Raw genomic sequence first — 15,270 nt, 5'->3', positions numbered from 1 at the left:
CTGGAATGTATATAGAACTCTGTAGAAAGAAACTCAAATTATGCTTCAAATTTCAGGAAGCCTGGCAGTTGATACTGTCCTGAAATTACCGATCCAGTAATGGTTTGGTCCTCAAACCCGACAAATTTGAAAGGTGTCTCAAATTATAATAATACTTAATGAATTCGCTTTACTATTGTTTCTCAAAAATTCAAAAGCAAGCAAAAATATTCCCTTGAATTAGCTGAGACTAATATATTGAGACAATAAAATAAAATGAGATAACATATTAGCTTATTTTAAATATAATCTTAATACTTTAATAATGTATTTTTCTTAAAATATTTAAGAATCTTGGGTGAAGATTGTATTTAGAGGGACAGCCTAATATTCAGGATTAGAGGAGTAAATCTATAATCAACCCCAAAATGATAGAAGACTCTGGAGGAGGAAGCAATCCTGTACCATGTCTCTGGAGAACGCCATTGTGCTGTAGTCTAGAGTAAGCAGATTCATGTTCATAATGTCTCCATGTAAATAATAGTGGGATATAGTATTATCATTTCAGAATCTTATATTTTAAGACGTTCTCCTTTTAAAATGGTTCAAACTGTAATCCACTGTTACTAAAGAAATGAGGATCAGTTTATCTGGCAAAGTCTATAGCCTAAAGTACCCTTCCAGGAAATGGAACATTACTGCAACAAAACATATTTACAACAGGATTTTAGAGTTCCAATTCTAGCCAGATAAAATGAAAAAAATGTGAAAAGGAAATCAACTCGAACATTAAAGGTGAGATTAAGAATCATTCTAATCTGTATCTTCTTTTGCTCTGAAAGTACAAAATAGAATTCTATTTATCTCTGATGCCTCTGAGTCTGGATGAAAATGCTGCTGGAATCTGGAGGTTCTCGATTGTTCAGATTAGTCTCATTTGTACGAGGGCACAAATAATTATGAAGAGCATCAGTACAATGAGATCAGTGTTCGATAACAAGATGCAGACATCTTTCTTTTCCCTCTCCCTTATTCAGTGTGACTGCATTTCTGAATGAGGGTGGCTGGGAGACTCCACGACTCTCCAGGCTGTAGTGAGTGCTCTCCTCTCCCAGTGAACCATACTTGAGAACCTCCAGATTTCAGCTCATCATAGGCCTTAGGAGTCACTCCTGAACTGAACACACCTTCTCCATCAGCTCAGTCTCAGCAGAGTTAGAGGCCAGTTTATGAAATGTTAGTGATTGTGTACAATTCATTCTTCAGCATTTTGTAGGGTGGATAAAACCCATAACAGAACCCAAGTGCTAATCAAGGATTCTTCCCTCTTATATTACCTGATCAGCCACGGCACGGGCTAACTTGTCCATTCGAGAACCTGCTTCGGCAATTTTCTTAGCAGCATTAATGACATCAGATGTATTTTTCAATGGGCCTTTGCCTCTGAAACAACATATACAACGTAATTAAAAGTTCATTGTATGACTTGAAATAGACAAACCAACCATACTGTTTGCCTAAGACCCTGCTTTTGTATTTGTCTCTTTGGTCATGTTAGAAGAATGTATTCTTGATTCATTTCAATTTCCACATTAATAATTTACTTCTATTAATCTTTAGGAAATATCCCTATTTAGATGTGTAGGTTCACATTTAATTCTTTACATGAATTTACATAGTTTAGACAGTGTTCCACTAAAAAGGGTGATTACCACAAGGCAATGGGAATTTAATATTGAAATGCTTACCATGTGCCTGTGCTGTTGTATGCACTACCTTATATTGCAACCCTAGTAAGTATCATCATTCCAATTTTAGAAAGGAGAAAAACAGACTAAAAGTCATGAACTCAATTAAGTCCATACAAGCCACAATAAATTCTAAATTTAAATGAGACACTAGCTAAAATAAATGCCCTTGCATTGTCTTTTATACCATGCCCTACACTATTATCATATTGTTAAGTCCACTTTGGCACTCTGAGTAGCAACTGTCTCTTGTACACAGTGGGGAACTATTCAGCCAGAATTTCAGACTTCGATTCAGCTCTTACTCTCATTGGCGTCCATGCTCCTGGGACGGATTTATGAGGGAACAGACAAAACACTGAGTGACAGTAGGTGTCTTTATGCTTCCAAACCATTGTCCCAATATTTTCACAGGTTTTCAATTAGGTGCACTATTTAATATTACACTTCTTTTAAATATTTACTATGAAGAAAAAGAAAGCTGTGCTGCATCAGAAATATTTAAACAAAATATAGCACATATCTTGCTTTTTTTCTTAAGATATAATAGATTAAATATATTTTTTCTTTTTTTTTTTCTTTTAGCTTTGCTACTAAGCCTGGTCTCCTTAGATGCATCTGAAAATCAAGGCTTTTTAAAGAAATTGAATGTTTTGATTGATTTTTAGAGAGCAAGGAAGGGAGAGGGATAGAGAGATAAGCATTGATGAGATAGAAACATCATTGGTCAGTTGCCTCCCACAACCCCCTACTGGGGATCAAGCCTGCAACCCAGCCATGTGCCCTGCCTGAGAACCTAACCCAGGACCTCTTGGTTCCTGGGTTGTAGTTCAATCACTGAGCCATACTGGCTGAATTAAATGCATTTTTAAAGCTACAAAACTAAATTAATACAGTTAGAAATGTGATGAAATGAGGACAAAACTTAGATGTGATTTATTTTGAACACATAGGTTATTCAGAGTGAGCAATGATTGTTACATAATAATATAACATAGAAAATTTTAAATTAATGTAAATGAGGGGCATTTTGTTCAGTTTCCGGTCTAGTTTATATTCTGCAACTTTTTTTTTACATTAGTAGCTAAAATTAAAATATATTATTTTCATGTCAAACCTTAAACACACACATAGGGAAATTTAAAACTTAAGATATTTTATTTTGCTGTGTTAACATTAACTCTTCCACAAAGGACACTGACTTTTTTCACTTGCTATTTTTTATATTTAAATATAGGCAAGGATTTCATATGTAAACTTTATGTAATATGTAGGAGTTAAAGATCCTGTGATAATCTGGCTTCTATTCTCTTAACACTATTTTTTAAATTATCTCTAAAGAAACTTTTTCATATTTTGGTTTTACATTTTTAAAGGGAATGTTAGCCCAGCTGGCGTGGCTAAGTGGTTGAGCATCAACCTATGAACCAGAAGGTAATGGTGTGATTCCCAGTCAGGGCACATGCCCAGGTTGTGGGCTTGATCCCCAGTGTGGGGCATGCAGGAGACAATCAATGATTCTCTATCATTGGTGTTTCTTCCTCTCTCCCTTCTTCTCTGGAATCAATAAAAATACATTACTTTAAAAGAATTTTAGAGGCAGAGTCTCTCACTGTTTAATGATGTTCTTTTTATTTTAATGATGTTCTAATTATTATATATTTCTGTGTAACTTTCAGACCTTATATTTATTTTGCAATTTTATTTTGACACATTTGTTGATATTTTTTGGCTTCATCTTAACCAGTCCCAAAGACCTAGCTGCACTCTGCCTGATTTTTCATAACTAACCATCCTATGTGTTTGTTTTTAGCAAGATCTTCCCAGGGTTTGGGGGAAACTTATTCATAAACCCTACATGATAACTTTCAACAGTTGATTGATTCTGACAAAATGTACTAAGTTAGTGGAGAAAATTTATAGAGAACTGAGTTTGCTTGAGGCCCAGGCTCCCATCTCGTAGCCAGAAGAGCGATGAGAAGCATGTCCTCTGTGATTACATCAGAGGCTGCACTTCACAGACTCACTATGAGATTGTTATTAAGAACTTTAGAGTTCATGTTGTAAATGCAATTCAAATTATTGAAGTCATAAGCTGGTAATAAGCATGCATGTCACAAAACTGGACAGCAAGACAGAAGTTTTGAGGTCATCAAACACTCTTTTTCCACTGAAATTAAAACACAAGGATGAAAACTAGGTGACTGACATGCCCAAGAAGACACTGCAGAGAGAATGCTATGCAGAGAGACTTAGGACTGGAACCTCTGTGTCCTGAATCACAACTGATCAGTCTCTTCTGCTCTATATATTTCATTCCTATGAGGACGGCTAAAGCAGTGATCTCAGAGGAAAACAAATCACTTTACCTACAGATATTAACATGTGAGAGATAATGAACTCAGTAATATCTCAAAAATTAAAAAAGGAAATAGGAAGAAACTAATAAAATTACAAAAAAGCATAAATTATTAGAAAATAATAAAACACTGGAAATAAATAAATCTAAAACTAGTTCAAAAGAACTAAAGCACAATTGATGTAGGAATATACTTAGATTGCAATTAGGAAAAATACTTAGAACAAATATTCAAATGTAAAAAAGAGAAAGAGTGAAATAACTTCAGAAAATGGAAAACTAAAAATATCATAAAAGTAATTTTCTTAAATGCAAGAAAATAAATTTGAAACCTGGATGAAATAACTTTATAGGAATATATAATTTACCAATACTGACTTTCTGGTTTACATGGAAGAAATAAATAAGGCTATTGGAAAAAGCTCATAAAAATAAAAAACAAAAAAATAAAATAAACAGTAAATACAGATGGTTTATAATAGTTCACTAAACCTTTAAAAAGATGATAATCAGAATGCTATTTAAACTCTTCCATAATATTTAGGGGTGGTGAATATACAATACAGTGTACAGATGATGTTATAGAATTGTGCATAAAAGCTATATAATTTTTTAACCAGTGTCACCCCAATAAACTCAATTTAAAAAGCCACCAAACAGAACCAGCCCCCTCGGGGGAAAAAAGAAAAAGAAAAAGAAAAAAAACCAAAAAAACCTAAGTTCCTGGATACAGAGAAAAGATTGATGGAAATCTGAGGTGAGGGATGTTGGTGAAATGAGAGAAGGGAGTCAAAAAGTAAAAACTCCCAGCTATAAAGTAACTCATTAAGATGTAATAATATTCTAGTATATATTTAAAAGATAAGAGTACATCTTAAAAATTTTCATTACAAGAAAAAATGCCCATATTATGTATGGTAATTGATGTTAACTAGACTTATTATAGTAAGCATCTCACAATATATACAAATATTTTTAAAAACCCTAAAATGTAAATATAAATACAGAAGGCATTATAATTACATAGAAAAAATAGCACAAAAAAGATAGTTGACTGACATAAAAAATTCTAGTCATTCATCAGTATTTTAAAGTCAGGTGTACCCACTCATTGCTTAATGTAGGGGTGTCGAATTCAATCAGAGAAGGGGCCAAAATCTAAAATCCAGCCTAAATCGCGGGCCGAATGGTTTACTGAACAGTCATAAACTGACAATGTCATAAACTGACAGCAGAGTGCAGTGATGACAGCGCGGTGCGGGCCACATTGCAAGGCCTGGCGGGCTGGATTTGGCCCGCGGGCCGTGTGTTTGACACATGTGGCTTAATGAGTCAGAATTAAAATTATTTGAATAATCTCAAAAATCCTGAATATCTACTACATGGTTCAAAGCACCATGCAAGATGCTGCTAAGGAATTCTAGAGGCCCAGATTTTTAAGAGTACAGAATCGCTGACATGACCCACTTTCCCCACATCATGAACAGAAAAGAGGGAAGGGCTAGAAAAGATAGCTGTATCATTTTGTGGGATAGATGATTAAGATCACTCATTCTGTTTGCATTGCCAGGTGGTGCAGCAGTCCTTATTAGTAGCTGGGTGACAACTGTGGAGTCATAACCAGTCCCTTTAAAAGAGAAGACCCTGAATTCAGCTTACATAATAGGGGTAGCATTTTCTTTTAATGTTACTGCGTAGGTTGGGAGTAAAGTCTAAAACTCCTTTAGACATCATAATGTCTACAGCAGTGCTATCCAAGAGAATTTTTGCAGTGATGGACAGGTTCTATATATGATTCTTTACTGTCCAATATAGTGGCCCCTAGTCACATGTGACTATAGAACATTTAAAATGTAGCTTATATGATGGAGAAACTCAGTTTAATTTTATTCAACTTTTCCTATTTTTAACTTCGCATTTGAAGTATTTATGTATTTGTAGGAACTTGCAAAGATATTTATGTAGGGATGTCCAATGCACCATTAGTCCAGTTGACATCTTACATAACATTACAATAACAAAATGAGGAAACTGGCATTGGTAAAATCCATAAGGATTCTTTAGATCTCAGCAGTTATGCATGCACTTGTGTGTAGGTGTGTGTGAGTTATAGGAAATTATATCATATGTGTATCTACATGTCAATCCTACCACAATTGAGGCACAGAACACAAGGCTCTCTTGTACTAACTCTATACCACTCACCCCATTCCTAATGATAATCAACCCTAGATAACCCCTGAATTGTACTCACTAATCTGTTCTCCATTGCTGTAACTTTTTTTTTATTAAATAATGTTATGTCAATAGAATTATGCAGTTGAATTGATACCAATACATATATTTTTCACTCAGCATTATTTTCCTTAAGATTTTCCAAAGTTGCTTAATCTATTTATTGCTGAAAAGTATTCTATTACACACACATACCAAACTTAATCGAACCATTTACCCAAATGACGGACATTTATATGATTGCAGTTTTATGCTATTACAAATAAAATTTTTATAAATATTTGTATATAGGTTTTTAAGTGAACCTAAGTTTTCATTTCTCTGGGCTAAATGCCCAAGAATGAAATTACTGGATCCTTTGATAAATCCACTTCTAGTTTTAAAAGAAACTGTCAAACATTTTTTTTTAAATTTTATTTCATTTTAAGTGAAAATTTAAAAACCTGGAATTAGCTTCATACTCAATTGGTGAAAGGCTAAAGCTTTCCTTCTAAGGTCAGGAAGAAGACAAGGCTTTCACTTCTATTCAACACAGTACTGGAAGTCTTAGCTAAAGAAAATTAAGCAAGAGAAATAACTAAAAAGTATCCATATCAGAAAGGAAGAAGAAAATGATCTTTGCTTACAGACATGATCTTAGATGTACAAACCCTAAATCTTACAAAACAACAACTAGAATATATGAATTTAGTAGTGATATAATACAAAATCAACATACAAAAATCAGTTGTATTGCTATACACAAACAAAACATTACCTGAAAGAGAAATTAAGAAAGCAATACAATTTCAATCCCATTTGTAATCAAATCAAAAAGTAAAGTACTTAGGAATAAGCTTAACCAAGGAGGCAAAAGACTTGTATACTAAAACTACAAAATGTTGCTAAAATAAACACAGAAATAAGAGTAAAGAGATAGAGAGAGAGAGAGAGAGAGAGAGAGAGAGAGAGAGAGATGTAATTTTATCAAGATGTCAAAATTTAATTTTAAGATGTGAATATTATCCAAAACAATCGATGTAATCCTTTTCAGAATTCCAATAGTGTCTTTTGCCAAAGTTGAAAAATCCATCCTGAAGTTTATATGTATTCTCCAGGCATCCTGAATACTCAAAAAAATCTTAGAAAATAATAGCATGGGGCCTCACTTTCCTTGATTTATAGACTTACTACTAAGCATCAATAATCAAAACAGTGTAGTACTGGGGCATTAAGATAAACATGTAAGCCAATGGAACAGAATAAAGAAACAAACCCTCATGTGCATGGTATAATTATTTTGAACAAGAGTGTCAAGGCCATTAAATAAGAAGAGGACAGTGCTTCCAACATATGATGTTGGGAAAGCTGGATATCCATGGGCAAAAGAATGAAATGGGACAATTACCTTATACCATGTACAAAATTTAGCTTGAAATGCATACAGGCCTTAATATAAGAGCTAAACTATGAAAATCTTGCAAGGATATATAGAGGGGAAACTTCATGACATTGGATTTGGCAATGATGTCTGAGATATGACACCAAGAGCACAGGCAACAAAAGGAAAACGGGTGTCTTATCAAATTTGTAAAGACATTATGCATCACAAGACACAACAGAGTGAAAAGGTAATTTATAGAATTATAGAAAAGATTTGCAAATCATATATCTGACAAGGGGTTAATGTCCAGAATACAGAGATGCTCCTAAAATTCAACACTAAAATGTAATCAACCTCATTAAAAAATAAGCAAAGGACTTAAATAGACATTTTCCCAAAGAAGATACACAATGGCTAATCAACATATGAAAAGATGTTCAGCAACACTAATCATTAGGGAAATGCAAATAACTTGATCTCACTTATATGTGGAATCTAACGAACTAAATAGATGAACAAAACAGGTCCAAAGGAATGGACACATGGATTAGACTGACAGATAACAAAGGAGGCAATGAGAAGAGATTTACCAAAGAACATATATGCATAACCCACGAACACAGACAATAATGTGGTGAAGCCCTGAGGTAGGGCGGGGTTGAGTAGAGGGGAACAAGGGGGATAGATGGGGGACATCTGTATTACTGTGAACAATGTAATTACTTTTTAAATGCCACAATGAGATACAATCTCACACACATTAAGATGCTAGTTTAAAATAAAAAATTAAATATAAATAAATAAATTAATAGGGTTGGCAAGGATGTGATGAATTTGGAATCTTGTGCACTATTGATGGGAAGGAAAAATGGTGCAGCTATTATATGAAACAGTACAATGGTTCCTCAAAAAATTAAACATACAATTACTATATGATCCAGCAATTCAACTTCTGGGTATATACTCCAAAGTATTCAATGTATAATCTCAAAGAATTGTTTGTACACCCGCGTTCATCACAGCAATATTCACAATAGCCTAAAAGTAGAATCAATCCAAATGCCCAACAATGGATGAATGGATAAACAAAATACAATATGTACCAACAATGAAATATTTAGCCTTAAAAAGGAATGAGAATCTTACACAATCTAAAACATGGATAAACCTTGAGGACATTATGATAAGTGAAATAAGCCAGTCACATAAAGACAAATACTATATGTTTCCACTTGTATGAGATACTTAGAGAAGTCAAATTCACAGAGGTGGAGAGGAGACTGAGGTTACCAGGGGCTGAGTGGAGAGAACAACAGGGAGTTAATAGTTCAATACAGAGTTTCGGTTGGGGAAGATGGAAATTTTCTAGAGATGGATGGTGCTGATGGTTGCACGGAAATGTGAAGGTATTTAATGCCAATGAACTATACACTTAATATGGCTTAAATAGTAAATTTTGTTGTATAATAAACAATTAAATAGCCACATGCACATGTAGCTAGTGGCTACTCTGTTGAACCGTATAGGTCTAAGTGAGCCACAAGCATCTGAATAATGTGAAGTGGTCACAGAAACAAGAGACAAAATGGCCAACATAATATATATATATTTAGCTAACTATCTACACATACATATCAGGCCCAGAAGAGACTAGATCAGAAATTTGAGTCTTCCTATCTATGGAAAACAATGCTGATAAAGGAAATGTTCCCATTGGCTGTAGTTTTGTCTCAAAATAATGACTTACACCCTTGGTATTTCCCTACCTTTGTGTTTTGTATGGCTTTGACTCAGTCATATAAATTAGGCCAAATTCTCTATTTGGGGTGTATTAAAAGGTGCTTTGAGCAATTTGTGACCTTAAAGACAGAAGCCATCACATTATTTCATCTGGAACATAGTTCTGTTTTCTTAGAAAGAACATCAAGCCAAAGAACTGGATGTACTATATAGATTGGTGTAACATTTTGTCTTTTGGTAATAGGTAATACTTATACAAGGGTCAATATTTGGAAGCTTTCCCAGGAAGTGATAAATTCGGGGGGGGGGGGAGAGAGAGTTATGGAAAACTATTACTATATCATTGCTACCTACCACTGACCAACAATTCAATTCATATTTATTTCATGAAAAGGGAATAGGTATTAATGTGAAAAATCAATGTTAGTACATTATGAATTCATGCATTCAATACTGAGAATTCCTAAATGGGGAGTTAATCCAAATAAGGTGATTTATTTTCTATAGCTATCTCAAAATCTCTAACCTGTCAATATATAATGTGACTTTCCAATAATGAAGATATAGTATGTAAGGAGTGTATTTGCAAATGAACTGAAACAGAAACCTCTTTTCAGATCCAGAGTGCCATAAAACATGCTTGGGAAATAGCACTTCCACCAATCAGCTCAAGCAATATGAAGACAGCGGAGTAGAAAAGTACACTGAATCTGATGATTAATGAGGAGTTGAGTGTGACTGCAGGGCCATGAGTTGAACTATTTAAGGAAGTAACATTGATATTATGTTCTGGAGGTTGAAGTACAAATATGTACAAAATTGATAAAGAAGTCTAAAGGTCAATAAATGTAGACCTTAGATGGCAAACTCAAGATTTTTATTTTATTCTGTGAAAAGAGGAGGTAATGAAAGTTTTGTTGCAAAGGGAGATGGATGGTTGTGAATTAATGGCCAAGTGTGAAGTGGTATGAACAGATAAGAGTAAAGAATTGTAACTGAAAGACCAGTTAAGTGATACTGAGGCTGGCCTACTAAGGGTCTGAGCTAAAGCAGGAATGTGGTTTGGGAAGAGTGGGGTGATTACATGATTTTTAGTCTTCTACTCAGGATTTTACAGTTGGATATACCCTAAAAATTATTTTCTTAGCCTGAACTCTTCTTTTCAAGATCAGAACTTATGGTTTATCTCAAAAGACAGCTTTGTCCCTTGCTATACAATTAAACTTAGGTTTCTCTCCTGAGCTGTCATCTCCACACCTCTTATTATTGGAACACAAGACTAGCACATGCTATTTCTTTCCAAAAATGACATCAGTATGGATTCAACCATGCATTACAGTACTTCTGCCGTTGCCCATGAGCTGGAGGTCAAAAACTGAACAGCAAAAAGACATGAGGTATAATCAATTTCATCCTCCATGAAGAAGTTATTACACAAATAACGAGGCAGAACTTCTCCAATCTAAATAATAATGGGGTGGATATCATTGGGATTACTGAATCAAATTAACAAATCAGCTACTGATAGAATATAATAACAAGATACTAAATGCAAGGGTATATTTTTTTTGCATTCAAACGCCCTTTAAACATATGATTTCAGCAGAGTAGTCACATTTTAACTCCTTTAAATAAGGCATAAGAGTACATAGGCATCATTAGAGGTACATAGCTGAAATTATTTCTCCTTGAAGTGGAAAATGAAAGGCCAGTAATGATAATGCATATGATCAAGTGCAGTGAACTTAGGTGAGAGGCCAAAAAGAAAAGTCTCAAGTCAGCTACCTCTTGATTAAGGAAGAGCCTCTGCAGATGGAGACATGGGCCACACCTTAGCTTCAAGTGTTCCATTTCCAATTCACTCAGTCTTTTCCCTGGTCATTAATTACTATACTCCTCCCTTTGCCTTCACAAATGGGCACAAAACTGCTCAGCAGGCCGGGGGAAAAATGATCATGAGTAGCATTCTAGACATTTCATTATTCAAATCAGCATAAAGTGATTACATAAAATCCCTAGGAGATTGAAGTGGCCTTCTTTTCACTTTTAAGACTATACTTTGACTAATAGAAGGTCTGTCTTATTTAACAGCTCACAAGACCTCCTCAAAGATCTCTCTCTTTTCCTTGACCACAGTTACATCTAATGCAGAGCATTATAACTGGCAACAAGACTAGATTCATTATTCAGTTTAAACTAATGAGAATATTTGTTCAAGTGATGTTATTAATGGATTGCATAATGCCCATCAGATAAAGTACTAAGACAATGTTGAAAGCAAGCAAATTAAGTCATCATAGGCCTTAAAATCAATGTCTGAGGCTGCCATGATAGTGTGATTTGTAGAAAATTAAGGCTTAAATAAGAGCTCACATTGCTTTTTCCTACTGTTATTTGCATGTCTCTGTATAATAAATTTGTGAAGCTGACAGAGACTAAATTTACAAATTTGACCTTCTAATGAATACAATGACATTTAAAAGTCTCAAAGGTCACCCTCATAACAGTAAAATCATTCCACTGAAGTAAAAAAAAAAAAAAAAAAAAAAAAAAAAACAATTTTAAAACATTTGGAGAAAGGACCAAGTAATATCATTAGTAAATATTGGCCAGAGGCAAAGGGTAGGGGGGGTGAGGTAGAGATGTTCCATGTTTTATTATCAACTGCAGCCTTTTCTTATTAGAAGCATTCAGAAATCATTAAAATATTGTCACCGACAAGGTGAAATTTTGACACTGCTATATAGCTTACATAGTTTTAATAACAAATACTATGTGGAATCATTAACACATCTTTGCTCACATGGCTGTGTCTCCAGAAAAAAAAAAAATCTAAAGTATAATAATAGCTTACATTTCTATGGCAGAATAAGTTACAAATGCATTACCTCTTTAGATTTTAAACCTTTCTGATAAGTTTATAAGAAAAATATTATTTCCCCATTTTTCAAATAGATAACGACAATGAGAGTATGGTCTAAAATCACGTGGTATTTGAACTCAAAATTCAGGGAACTTTTCACTGGACTTTGCTTTGCCTTATTTTGACTTTGTGTGGAAGAAGGACAGAAATGTCACCTCCCTCTAAAGAGATTAACAATGCAATGGCAGGAACAGCAATGACCCAGATGAAGAAAAGTCTCCTGGCAGAATTCTACCTGGTCTCTAGATATTTTAAAAGCATTGCTCAGAGCAAAAGAGAATAAAACATACACACTTTTTAATTAACCTGTCAAAATCATGCAGTCAGGTTGTTGAGCCCGATTCTTTGTATATAAGGATAAAAATGAGCTGAAGTTAATGCTAGATCATGGGATTAAAACATATTACATATTACATGTATACATGTATACCCACACATATGTCTAAATATATTTTTCTAAAGGGGGTAATAATTAATAATTTACCTTATCTTCAGAATATTTAAATACATTGCAAAACAGCACAGACCAAAATAAATGAATAAATAAATAAATGAGTCAGCCAACCCCCAGGGATTTGACATAATGACTGACTTATAATAGTTAATTAAAACAATATTACAAAAATGAATCTGTTCTCCTTGACCAAAAAAGACCTATCTGCTAAGAATTAGGTTCAGATCACTTTGACTTACACATGTACATTTTCTAATATCTGTACCCAGCTTTTATGTTGTATTTTAATTTTCCAGCAAAGCTTTCATGAGCTAATATACACTGTTATGCTTATGGGTTTAATGAGAAAAATCTTCAGCTCTCTGTCCCTGGGCCTCACCTTGTGAAGTCTGTCATTTCCATCATGATCATGCACATCTGCTTGGCCAGCACAATGATGTCATTGCCGCTGTCATCCCATTTGGCCACTTCGGCATCCAGCTTGCTTTTCTCTTGGTGGAATATCTCCACCTGCTCAGCTATTTTTGCCTTCTCCTCCTGCGGTAGTTGCGCCATGATGGCCTGTGTGGGTTACAGAAGAGAGTGACTCATTGTGACAAAGGGAGTACAGGCTAGAGGTTGTCTCTGCCTCCCGTTAATGGCAAAGCCTATAGGCTGTCCCTCCATTCTGGAAAGTACGTTTCCTCCATCCCAGGGAAGGCAAAAGCACAGGCATCTGATGAGGTCCCCAAATTCCCCATCCCCGCTCCCACAGGCGAAAAATACGGGGATCAAAATGCATATGCACAGTCACAATTAACAGGACTTCTCTGCTGCTTTGACGACATATGTTTGTTCAAAGGAATCTATTCTGGACAATTTTTATATTTGGTCCCAGGAAACTTTTACCAGATAAAAGAACACACCTCTTTCAACACTAAAATCTGTTCTGAGAAGCAAAAAAAGAAAATAGGCCTTCTGTCACTAAGGAATTTTAAACACTATCCAAGCATCCAAGTGAGGTGGGGTGGGGATACTTTTTATGAGTGTTAATAAAGGAATCTGGTTAGATGTGGAACAAAAATCCCCTCCCCAGGGCATTTTGTGGATGGCACACCTATTCCCAGACCTCAATGGAAATTCTGGTATGACCAAGGCTCCTAGTAAATCCTATGAGTGTGTAAACAGAGGCATTGGGATGGGTAAAAATATGTAATTAGAAAGCAAAGGTTGATTTTCAATAGTTGCTTGGCAAGGGAATGTAGAAAAGGAATGGCTACAGTCAATTCTAATTTTTCATAGATTCTTTACTTGCAAATTTACCTACTCCTCTAAAATTTATTTACAACCCCAAATCAATAATTGTGCTTTCACAGTCAATCATGAACATGTCCAGAGATGCAAATAAAGATGAGGCACCTGACCTACATGTTCTTTGGTAAGGTTGAACAAGGGATTCTCTATTTTCTTTTTTCAACACTTATACTATAAACTAGAGGCTTGATGCATAAAATTCCTGCAAGAGTCAGCCTGCCTTCATCTGGCTGCCAACACTAGCTTCTCTCTGACAGCTGGGACCCGGGCTTCCCTCCTTCCGGCTGCTGGCAGGCACCCGGGTCTTGGGCTTCCTTGTGGCTACTGGCAGGCACCCAGGATCAGGGTTTCCTTGGCAGCCCCAGTTTCATCTGGAAGGATGGAAGAATGTCTGGTCTAATTAGCATATTACACTTTTTTATTATTAAAGATAAGTGTCCCTCCTGAGATATATTTGATGTCACATTTACAACATCTTTGTCCTTTTTTGTTGGTGATGTTTCTATATAAGATGGCCCCAAGCATAGTGTGGAATGCTGCCTAGTGTCCCACAAGAAGATTGTAATGTGACCTGGCTGGTGTGGCTATTGGTTGAATTTTTGTGCTGTACACCAAAGGGAGGCAGATTCAATTGCTGGTCAGGGTATATGCCCAGGATGCAGGTTCATTTGCGTCAGAAAGCAATTGATGGATTTTCTCTCTCTCCCTTCCTCCATATAATGAATTTTTTTTCTCTAAAACAGAAGTGTATTATGTGCCTTATTGAGAAAACACATGTATTAGATGAGCTTTATGAGTTATAGCGCTCTTGGCCATGTCACTTCAATGTAAGTGAATCAAAATGATAAAATAAGATAGCCAAATGGAAACACTCATTAAACAAGATTGTATATGATTGACTGAAGAAAGTGTTGAGACTAGCAGCTCTTAGGAACCTAACCTTGTATTTTCCCTAGCAACAATAATTAAGTATCTCTAATTAAGTGTCCATGGCAACTACAGAACATAAGTACCACGAATGAAGAGAATAAACTGTATTTGTTAAGCAATATTTATGTAGCAGGCCCTCAGGGAACTGACATCACCTCACTGCATCTTCACAGAACCATGAGCAACCTCCCTCAATTTAGGCCCTATGAATAACATCATCCTGGGATACCTCCAGTCCTGAGATAC

General features: G+C 35.2%; 1 protein-coding gene across 2 annotated transcripts in view; it reads right to left on the bottom strand.

Annotated features, from left to right (window-relative positions):
* The window catches only part of CTNNA2 (catenin alpha 2), a 1,072,635-nt gene that overhangs the window by 41,290 nt on the left and 1,016,075 nt on the right, over positions 1-15,270 (bottom strand). For both annotated transcript variants that reach the window (XM_084900771.1, XM_084900770.1), the window contains exons 15-16: positions 13,181-13,362; positions 1,317-1,422 (exon numbers count right to left, since the gene is read on the bottom strand). In XM_084900771.1, coding sequence (XP_084756897.1) covers positions 1,317-1,422; positions 13,181-13,362 — 288 coding nt within the window. The remainder of the gene's footprint in view (positions 1-1,316; positions 1,423-13,180; positions 13,363-15,270) is intronic.

Source organism: Pipistrellus hanaki (genome assembly GCF_964339955.1).
Source record: "Pipistrellus hanaki genome assembly, chromosome: 12".
Lineage (NCBI taxonomy): Eukaryota > Metazoa > Chordata > Mammalia > Chiroptera > Vespertilionidae > Pipistrellus > Pipistrellus hanaki.
This window is presented reverse-complemented; position numbering and strand designations above follow the sequence as displayed.